General features: G+C 38.0%; 1 protein-coding gene across 1 annotated transcript in view; it reads right to left on the bottom strand.

Moving 5' to 3' along the window:
* Nucleotides 1-1,866: 1,866 nt before the first annotated feature.
* TXNRD2 (thioredoxin reductase 2) overlaps nucleotides 1,867-11,211 on the bottom strand; it is a 30,191-nt gene continuing 20,846 nt past the window's right edge. The window contains exons 13-17 of the mRNA XM_072351301.1: nucleotides 8,707-8,802; nucleotides 8,401-8,493; nucleotides 7,415-7,486; nucleotides 6,462-6,559; nucleotides 1,867-4,267 (exon numbers count right to left, since the gene is read on the bottom strand). Of these exons, the coding sequence (XP_072207402.1) occupies nucleotides 4,144-4,267; nucleotides 6,462-6,559; nucleotides 7,415-7,486; nucleotides 8,401-8,493; nucleotides 8,707-8,802 (483 nt within the window). The 3' untranslated portion in view covers nucleotides 1,867-4,143. The remainder of the gene's footprint in view (nucleotides 4,268-6,461; nucleotides 6,560-7,414; nucleotides 7,487-8,400; nucleotides 8,494-8,706; nucleotides 8,803-11,211) is intronic.

Here is an 11,211-nt window from a genome sequence, read left to right as displayed (position 1 = left end):
CAGTGTTGCCAAAGTCTTTGCAACATGCATGTTTTCATGGCAAGATGATTGACAAGAACTGCAATAAGGTGCTGAAGGGAATATTTCACCTGGCCCATCAAAATTCAATGTAAAGGATTAGAACTAAGAAGAGCTGACAATTTTGACTTTGAGTGCCACAGCAGAAACATAATTTGCTTTTTGACATGTGGTGGACAGAAATATATATATATATTTTTTAATTAGACAGACTAAACCAAATCTGTTTCATGCTGCCCCAGAAAACAAAAACAAGCCCCCTACCTCACCCCGTCCCTCCTGCACAAACAAGGTCTGCTCTTCTGCTTCCTCCTTTCCCAGTAAAATTCAGGTTTGGCACTAGAATCAATGCATGCAACTCCAGCCTTTCTCCTGGAAGAACATTAGGGAAACTGTGCATAAAGCTAAAAATCCCCTCTTAAAAGGGAGCATGTAGATCTGAGAGAATGAAAAAGTCAGTGAATTTTATACAAGTTTACTTACTGCAAAACAAACTGTCTGCGCTGTGCTTATTAAAGGCATATTTCACTGCCTAATCATATATGTCTATTGTATCTTTTATGTTTCAAATGGTAATAGCAGTCTGTTCCCCAACCATAATAATGAAAGACATTTTGGCATATGCTTATATTGATTCCACTTTAACAAAGCACTTAAGACATCTGCTTGCAACTCACTGACATTAATGGCTAACACAGTACGTTGATTTCGCTGGGATTCAGACCAGCAGCAATACAGTTGGGCACAAGGCTGCCGACTTCGCTGGATAAGCTTGAGCCTCTGAAGAGGGAAGTCTTCAAACCTGGAACTGTACAATGTTTAAATGTTTGGGTTAAAAATACACTTCTTTGTTAGCACGGTTACTATGTTTTAATCACAGATCTGTTGTCTGGAGGAAGAATAACAACTGCAGAAAAATATTCTAAGAGGTGTTCACAGAAAACAGTACGTGCTTGTATGAGAAAATGCAAAACTTAATGGTAGACAATAACTGACCATTAAGAACAGCTATCATTAGTTATAGGTAATACAGAATATTCAGTTCCCACATCTATAAACTCACTGAGGTTGTCCATACGCCTGCGTGCTATTCTTGTTGGCAGCAAGATTAAAATTGTATGAAGATAAAGAGGGGAAAAAATAAAGAGCGATGCTTACCTCATTCCCCTTTTAGCCAGTATTCCTAGCTATCCTAATCAGAACCTGCAGCAAAAAGATCCAGGAAATGGGATAAAAATAACCTTAAATGCAATTAATTCAGTATTTCTTCCCCAATATCAACCCCAGGTAATGTCAGAACAGCCTGTTCCAGAAGCTCAGCACCACTCAACTTAATGGGAACTTATCAAAAGAAATGAATGTAAAGAAATAACACTGAGATTAACCCAATCAGTGCAGCTCCCTTCTTTCCTGATAGAAATGTCTCAGGATTTTTAAACACACGTTACTAGCATTTCTTCATTAATTTTAAAATATTTGTGTCTATCCTTCCTGCTCACACAGATGCTACTGGATGGCTTTGCTGTAAGGTATTTTTTCCTCCATATTTTCTAGTCCAAAACCCAAATTTAGAATAGTTTATTAGAATAGTTTAGGCCTTCATAATACTCTGCACCGTACTTCTGAGTTACATCTGGCTGAGTCCTCAGCAGCACATCAACACACACGGACTGTGAACGTACCTGTTAGATCTCACTAGCAGTAATTAACATCAGAGCATACCTGAAATCATACTTACTTCACCTAGAATTGTTTTGAATTCAAATTTAAAACAGTTTAGAAGGTCGCCCAGCCTGGAATAATGGCTATTCAGTTTATGCATCAGAAGGAGGCAGGTACCAACATTTCCTTATTAACCGCTCTGAGTACAGCTTCCTTCACATAGAATTCTATCACTAGAAGCAGCATTAAGATAAAAAAAAAAAAAGTACATATATAAGCTGAAGCTATGTGCAAAATTAACAACAACAAGGAAACACTTACTAAAAAATACGTTCTTTATTAACTCACAACACAATAAATATCAGACAATACACGAGGGACCCAGCAGTGCTCAGACTTGTCTGCACCACGGTGTGGTTTGACAAACAAGCCATCATCAGCTGGCATCCTGAGAAAAAAAGCCTAGGATTATTTTAACTTTCACACATAATCAGTGCTTCGTGGCACACATCAGCCCATCTCAGCTGACATCAGCCAGGCTTTTCAAAACAGTTTGTAAGGACCATCCCAGAAAGTTACGTAAAGGATCTTTCAGGAAAAAAAGCACAAATCACACTACTCTCCTTATTCTATCTCGCTGTCAATTCTGACATTAGGTTTACGTACGTGTGAATAAACATTTAGTTCTATTTCAGGTGGCAACGCTTTCCATTAAATGTGGAGTAGAACTAGGCTGCAGTACATAACACAGGATCCATTTTCATGATGCCCACATAGCAACAGTAAAACCAAGAGACCTCTGTTCTTTGAAGGATACTTACAGGCGTCAGATTCAAACACTGAACACATTCAGGACACATTTCCTCATCTCAAGATCTCTTCCTTGGCTGTCCCAAATAATTTCATTCATTGTAAGGCTGAAAATTAACTAAACTTTCCATTGATCACTCTGTAGAGACAGACAATTCAGTCTGCTGGATGCATTATTGTGACAGAGAGAAGCCCTTTCCACACAAGTGAACACTGATGCTTTCACTCATGGGAGCAAAGTGAACTGTAATAAGTAATCACTGGGAGATCTTGCATCCACCCAGCACCTTACAGTTTAGTCAGAGGTGGGATGTTTCTCAGCAACATCTCTGCAGGGTGAGGTGCTCTGTATCTCAGTGGTTTGAAATATTAAGAGATCTTAAAAACAAACAAACAAAAAGAAGCTAATTTACTGCAAATATTGCAAATACCTTCATAGCTGGGAAAAACTGGTAGGGTTTTTGGCTGTATCATTCTCATTGGACCTGTATGAAAGGAAACCAATTTCTGAAGGCACAGGTATACAGGTATACACGCACTCACATGCAGATACAAAATTTTGACTGTGTTACCACTCAAAGTATTTCTGTGCAAGATTATTATGGTTTGGTAGATGAAAAATTACATCAGCAAATCTGAAAGGGCATAACAAGAGATACACATGATCATCAGACTACTCTTCCAAAATGTGTAACAAGCGGAGCATAAAGCAGCTATGGAAATATCAAATTACACATGCAAGAACACTTGCACAGATTAACTGCAAAAAGGACACGTTCTGTTTTACCTGAAGTTCATCTCCTCCTTTTCTACAAATTAACTCCACCATAAAGGCTGCAAGAAATGAAGTGACTGCACGTATCAAAACGTTGGCAACTGCAGCCTGGCTTGCAATTCGATTTGCTTTGTGTTGTGCCTTTGTCAGGCTACTTACGCTTATTTAACTTATTTCTTCAGCAAAAGAAGTTTAATCACCAGGTTTCTAATGATTCTCCATAGCCACAAATTAGCCAGCATCTCCCCCTTGTGGACAGAAGAAAAACTAGTAGAAACTTGCAACCAGTTAATTATTACTCTGGTCAACAGTCAAAAACCAAACCAAACCAAACAACTTGCAGATAATTACATATTACATTAAAAAAAAAAAAACAACCAACAAAAACAAAAACAATAAAAGAAAAAAAGAGGTAACTGCGTAGCTATTGTTAGGGATCTTCTGGGAACCTGCCTCTACAAGCACAAACTCTTAATGGCCAGTATTGGGACTGGTAATGAACCAAAGCACCACTCCAAAACCTAAGGAAAGCTCTGCCTGATGCCTGGTATCTGTAGATCTGTAGGAACACAGTGCGAGACACTTCTGTGGGCAGTCAACACTGCCAACACAAACTCAAATGGCAGCTATTTAAGAAAGCTTAAGATGTTGGCGACCTTTTATGTATTTTTGCACATAAAGCAGCAATTACTCCCCAGCTCCCTGGAAGGAAAAGAGCTACAGAGAGAGATTTGTTAGTGTGAATTGCAAAAGTATGGGGGGAATGAGAAAGGTTCCTGGAACTCAAACTATTAAAGCTATTTCAACTCCACGTGCCCCTTTTCTTTTCAGATATATTTTGTGCTTTTTTTCCTCCTTTCCAGGGATGGTATTTAACCTCAGCAACCTGTTACTGTTGCATCCAGGCCAGAACGTTTTGTAATATGCAACTTGGTAATTTCCTCAGCGCAGGTGGGGTGAATGCCAATGGTCTTCATTAGCTGAGGATACGTAGCACCACATCTACCAAAAGAAAAAAGGAAAGACCCGGGAAGTCATACGTGATTCACCCAAGGCAGACAGAATTTCCTAAAACATCAAACTAACCTTGCACTTATTCACTTTATCAAGTGGAGGAGGCTGCATTTATTTTTCAGTACTGTCTACTATTTCTCAGGCACTTCCACAGCAAAATTCAAACACCCAGCTTAACTACACTATTAGGCACAGAAGAATTGTTGTAAGATCTGAGACAGAGAGAATTAAGCAACTTATCTCAAGTCACAACTGAGCCTACAGGAAAAAAAAAACAAACAGGGGAAAACTGCAGCCTTCAGCTTTTTCTGTACATACATGTGTTGCAGCAACTCCATATGGAAACAGACGCACACACACACAGAGGAAGATAATCTTAATTAGGACTGCAGGCAAGAATCTGCTGAAGGAAGCAATACCAGCATATTCTTCCACAAAGAATATTCTTTACAAACTCTACTGCTTGCACTGAAATCACCAATGCTATAAATAGGGGAAAAAATTCCATCATTTGAGAGAAAGGGAAAAAAGATCCCACTAGCTTAATCTCTTGTTCAGCAGCATTCTGAGATTCGATCACTTTCCTTTGAGCTGCAATTCCTGGAAGATCATGCTGTAAAAATAGCTGAAATAGGCCTAAACATAAGAATTGTTTCAAATTCTCTACAGAACAGCATTCTATCTCTGCACAAGACACAACAAAAAGAGCTACAGAAGGCTCCTGCTGTCCCCACCTACATAACCCAGAGAAGCACCCAAAGTAAAAACCACTGCTGAGCACAGGTGTTAATTGGAGCTTTAAGTGGAAACAATTGGAGACAATTATAAAAATCAAACTGTGGAGGGACTAAAGAACTAATATTTGACAATGGAGAACAGCAGCTTTTATAGAGGGAGCTGCACATTGAAAAGTCTGGATTTCTGAAATACAAAGAAAACAATACAATGATCTGACCTGCTGAAAACCTCTTACTGCAGCTAAAGTTTTTATTTCCTTCAGGCAAGGCAGAAAAGAACCCCAGTTTCACATGCTGCTTTTCAATGGTTATTTTGGATAAAACTTCAAAACAACAAACATCCTAAAAAATGCAGTTCTAGAATCTATACCACTGGCAATTAATGGACTACAAACACATGTTGAAAATGTGCACTCAGGATACACTGCAATCAGTGATTTCCAAGATACTCCTGATGTGATACTGAGGTCCTGCCTTCTTAATCATTCTGCATTTAATTTATGCTAGTAAAGCTAAAACTGCTAAAGAATAGTGACGGTATCTGCAGCAATACATTGGCACCCTAGCTGGCAGGGCCTTTCTTGCAGTACAAATTACTTTAAAGTCTTTGAAGTACTGCAATTTAGCAATGGAATAGTTTAGAAATCAATATTTCTGACAACGCGAACAAGCAGCAAAAAAAAGCAAATGAAAAAGCAGCGTCTGTTACAGGAGTGAGACAGCAGAAACACCCCATCTAACCTGAGAGGACCCAGAATCATTCCTTACAGTTCTGAAGGGACAACAAAGGAATTACAAGGGTAAACGCACTACTATTCAAATCTGAATAAACACAAACAAAAAGGTTCACCTACGTGGGTAAATTCAATATCACAATAGTCAGACAGCTCCTTCTCCCAGCATCCTACAGATACCACTTTCTTACCTAATGCTAGCATTTAGTTCATACCTAGAAGCTTAAAATTCATGCAAGTTCTTGCTGAGCTTTTAAGGAGCAATGGCTGTGCATATTTAAACATCAGATTAGGAAAGGAAATGATTGGCAGGTGAAAGAAGGTTTTCTATGGAAAGCACAAACAGCCTTCTAAAAAGACTTGCAAAACAATACAGTGATTTCCTATCCTGAGCACAGAATGCAAAGGCAGCTTCGCTCTGAGAAAACTAAGATTGGTAACATAATTATTTCTTTTGTTTTAATGATATCAAGCCAACGGTATATTTTCTTCAGTTGTTTCTTAACTATATCCAGTATTACAATAACGCAATCCAGTATATCTTAATGAAAAACTGCAGTATTTTTAGTAAAAATATGTGCAATACTACATAAAAGTAACAAAAAGCATGGATTCTTTATAGCGTTGCCAAAAATAGGCAGCTATCTTTTATAATCTTACAATAACTTTAAAAGCAGGCTTTAGAAGCTAGAGACATTCTTTTGTACTTACTTGATTCCAAGAGCAAATCCTTGAATAACTTCCCCAGCATTTGGTCCAATGAAATGAAGGCCGAGGATTCGTTGCTCTCTCTCTCGTAAGCACACCATCTGAAAACAATACATTACATAGCAATCTTTTCTTAGAACATCTAAAGATAAGGCATGAAGTTGAATTAAATGAAACTGCAGTGCCCCAAGATCCCAGTTCAGCTGTCGAAACCCACTGTGCCAAGAACTTACACACTTGCTTAAATCTTGCTGACTTCAATAGACCTCATGCTTGTCCTTGAGCACTTTCCTGAATCAAAGCTTTATTAGTGTATTTCTTTCAGACTTCAGGGAGCCACTGGCCACAGTCTGTGATACACTGAATATCTTCTTGTTTGTTGTTTGCATAACATCTTAGAATGACCTTCATTAGTCCGATTGCTGACTAGACACATTTTGACACTGAAGTTACGCCTTAGCAATTCTTCAAGTTTTTGCAGGTACTCTTGGCACCTCATCAGCAGTATTTCCAAAGACCACTACCAATTATAGTATATTCTGTGACTCCATAATTCCTTACACTTACAGAAGCCTGTTTGGTAAGGTCCATTTACCACGTGAGCCATATAACCTAAACAGGAATCAAGTCTTGGAAGCATTCAACAATAAAAGGTAACTAAGCATATGCGAGGGCCCGAGTGAATGCACACTTCAGTTCTATTAGAGAACTCATAGAAAACTTTTTTGCCCCTTTAAGGACATGATGTTTATCATCACGAAAAGAAATCACTGACAGTGGGGTGTGTAATGAATATTAAATGTTTTAAAGATACTCCAGAGAAACAGACTGTCACCAAGAAAAGATCTCAACCACCTCAGGGCTATTCTTTCCCCACTAAATACACCCTCTTAAAGTTGGTCATATTGTGTATCTTGTGTTACGTTAAAAGCAAGTTAAAAGCTTACAACACTCACTTTTATATAGCACTGAGCTGCATCTCTTTCAGCCACTGTGAACTCTAGAGGTTTATAATAAGCATGGTATACCTGGTGTGGAAAAAGTAACATTTCAGTTAGAATGCACTACTATATTAAAAATGCTCTTTTATATAACAATCTTTAATATTGCTACACATATATAATGCTATGAAAAAAAATTCACTCATGTTCATTACTATGAACAAAAATAGGCAGAGCACACACTTGAACAGAAAACTTTCATCTAATGGTTAAGGAGGAAAAAAAACCCTGAAAAACCCCACAGAACACGTTACTCAAATCAGTGCCACAAATTCAAAACGACATTTGTTTTGCTTCTTCAAAGTTCTCCCAGCCGTTTAAGTAGTAACTTGTTTATTCTGAACTGACTGAACATGGGACTACCGCACTTTTTATTTCCATAGTTTATTAAGTCTCATACTGACAGTCTTTTTGATGACTGAATAAAAGTAACAGGGGTGACTTGTTTGAATTTTGGCTGATTATTGATTATGAATTTCTTCATCATAAGTACCTTAATGTCATCCCTTCTATCAGAATGTTGTGAATATATAACACATTTCTTCTTCAACAAGCAGTGCCCAGGCATACCAGATCAAGTTATTTCAGCCAAAAGAAAACACTGAATAGCTTATGTGAATATTTCCAAGGACATCCAAAAAATCTAGATGAAAGAACCTGACCAGTAATTCTGACAACTAAAGGGAGCAAAACTGCACATAATATATATTGTTGTGCAATATAATTTATTAAAATGGCAGCTAGTTTGAAGCTGTCAGACTATTAATAGTTTTAAGCCCACAAGGTAATAGTTTCCATCATTACATGCTGCAATATTTTTGAAGTCTGAGCTCTTCTCAGAACTCTTTCCTAGCTGCAAATACAGTATTCTGGGGACCACAAATGTCAGTCCAATACCACAGTCAACTCTGATACCAACCATAAATAAAATGTTTTCATACCTCAACATTATCTGATCCGTAACACTGCATGGCCTTTTCTTCTGACAGTCCAACACAACCATACTCCAAGGGAGTGAAAACTGTGGTAGGTACCTGCTTGTAGGGAAACAGAAAGCATTACTGTGAAGCACAGGAAGCAGCTGTAGGCTAGATGTGACTTCAGGGGAGAATGGCATACATATCTGCTTAGGATTCTATTAAAACTAGACTCCAAATAGAAAAACACGATTTATTTAAATATTCTTTTCTTTTTTCTAAATAGAGAAATATTTGGTTTTATTACCAAAAGAAGAAATGACAACTCACATTGTTGTAGTCCATCAGCTCTGAAGAGTGGCCAAAAAGACGCCGAGCCAGCAGTTTCCCTGCAGCTATTGCTGTGGGTGTCAGTTCAGGCCGGCCCTGAGAAAAAGAGCAACAAAGCCTTGTTTTAACTAAGAGAGAAGTGGCATCCAAGGACTTCTCCTGGGACAATGGGCAGAGGAAGGCCAAATCTTTGGAATTCCAGTCCTGCAGCTTGTGCTCCAAACGGATAAGGCAGGAATAATTTCTGTCCCAACACGTTTTTAAGATGCTGCACTTAGTATCTGTCTTGGTGGGGGAACAAACTCAGTCGGTATATTTTAAAAAAAACCTAACATCTTTTGTCATCCCTGGAAAGCAGAGGATATTCACACATGAACCATCCATTTCATTTACTGGAATTCATCCTCTTTTTCAGCATCTTTTCTGTATGTTGCTACCTCATTACGCACACCACATCAATTATCTGCACATTAATAAATATTTATGTTTTTCTCTATACCAATATCCTCTTCGTTGAACTTCCATTGCAAAAAAAGAAAATGAAACAACACTGTCTAACCTGTTATCAGATACTACTGTTTCATTTACAAAAACAAACCGATTTTCCCCCATAGCCCAGGACAAATCACAAAACCAAAAGAATATTCCTTTTTTCCCCCTCAAGATCCATCAAGTTGTGTTTTTTCAAAGCCAGCATTTTGACTTTCAGGGCTGTAAATGTCATTTACCAGATGAAATTTGCCATTTGTTTTTTCTTACACACATTTGCCTGAAACATGGCTGCCAATCATTTCTGTAGCAGGAAATACAGATGTTGTTTTGGCATTCCAGAAAAGAATAGAAGATTGGAACTAAAGATAAAATTGTGAAAGCGCTGCTATGCATTCCATAAAACCCAACTAATTACTAAAACATCCATGAAGATAAAGCCCTATTTCTCATAAACAATAGCTTAAAGACCTTCCCTGGTAAATATTTGAAATGAACGTTCACTTTGCAGTCATGTGTAGAACTACCCTGGTGATTATTATGGATACAAGTTGTTCATAAGAATCCTCCAGTGTATTATACATTTAAACGAGATGGCTCCTAAGAGAGTTTAGAAAGCTTTGAAGTACTGTACATTTGTTCTAACATGGTTCTTTTTTTTTCAGTCTAACTTCTATTCAAAGCAACATACTGTAGATCTTCTCTACACATCCTTGTTATAACACCCTTTGAAATACAACAGATGTATACTGGAGCATATATACGACAAATCTACTAAGAGAATTTCTTTGTACCGTGTGTCATGCTTTTCAACAAGAATACCACTGGAGGATGGATATTAACAGACAGGGCTTAATTCAGCACCGAGAAAAAAGTTCAAATTAAAATTCCAGCCTGGTAATCTTCATCCTGATTTTATTTTACTGGAAATAAAAATACTTAAGTGCAGTTTTACCTATCAGCTGAAAGCCTCGTTTTGAAAAGCTTTTTTAAATGATGGACAAACTGACCAATCTCTGGACTTTTCCTCCCTTTCTCCAAATGAACAGCTTGCACAACATTAGGATTCTGTTTGTCAGACAAGGGTGCAACAGGACACCCCTGCACACATAGTTTCCCATTTATGCCAGATGGGTATGATTCCCAAATGAAAACAATCACTCTGACCATATCAGGAAGCTCCACGTTTCCCATCACGCTGCCCCTCCAATCGGTGTACTGAACTTAAAAACAGATCTTATTATTTGGTAGCAAGTTAGTACCTATTCAGGGTGGCCCAGAACAGGGTGAGGGAGGAGGGGCCGAGAACTACTCATAAAAACATAAGCAATAACACATCAGGGTAGCAAAGAAAATCTGACAGGTAGAGAGAAAAACAAAGAGAAATCCTGACCAGGGACAACAGAGACAAAACCCTATTTTCATAAAATATATCAGGGGTCGTTGGTATTCATTCACAAGGTAGGAGCTTCCCCTTTCCGCCCCTTGAAAAGCCTCACCCAGACAGTATCACACACCAATCTCTGCAGCTTTGTCTTTATTAAGGAGAACCAAGTGTGTCCTGCCAAGCTGTGCACCAGCACTGCAAACTTTGTTCCACTGATGATTCTCGTGCCAATTATATTTATTATCTAAATTCACTATGCTTAAAAAAGAAGGGAAAAAGAGAAAGAAACCAAAAAGAATATTTGTATATTCAAACAAAAGAACTGCATTGTTCAGTGAGTGAAATTACATGGCTCACATTGAAATGGCACCAGATAGGAATTCCTATCTCTAAATTCAATGAATGTAAGACTGCAATTTCTTTGATTTCCTATATTTAGTCCATAGTTAGATACAAGCTTAAGATGATTTTCTACAGAAAACTGATTTCATTATCCATTGCTTCCCATCTGTACAATGGGCACAGTACAAAACTGTGTTGCTGTTCTTAATGCATTCAGAAGTGCATATTACACAACTTGCATTCAAAGATCTGCACTAATTAGGACAAAAACAGGAAAAGGAAATCCA

This window comes from Excalfactoria chinensis, chromosome 16 (genome assembly GCF_039878825.1).
Source record: "Excalfactoria chinensis isolate bCotChi1 chromosome 16, bCotChi1.hap2, whole genome shotgun sequence".
In the NCBI taxonomy this organism is placed as follows: domain Eukaryota; kingdom Metazoa; phylum Chordata; class Aves; order Galliformes; family Phasianidae; genus Excalfactoria; species Excalfactoria chinensis.
Note: the sequence above shows the minus strand (reverse complement) of the source record. Positions and strands in the feature narration are given on the sequence as shown.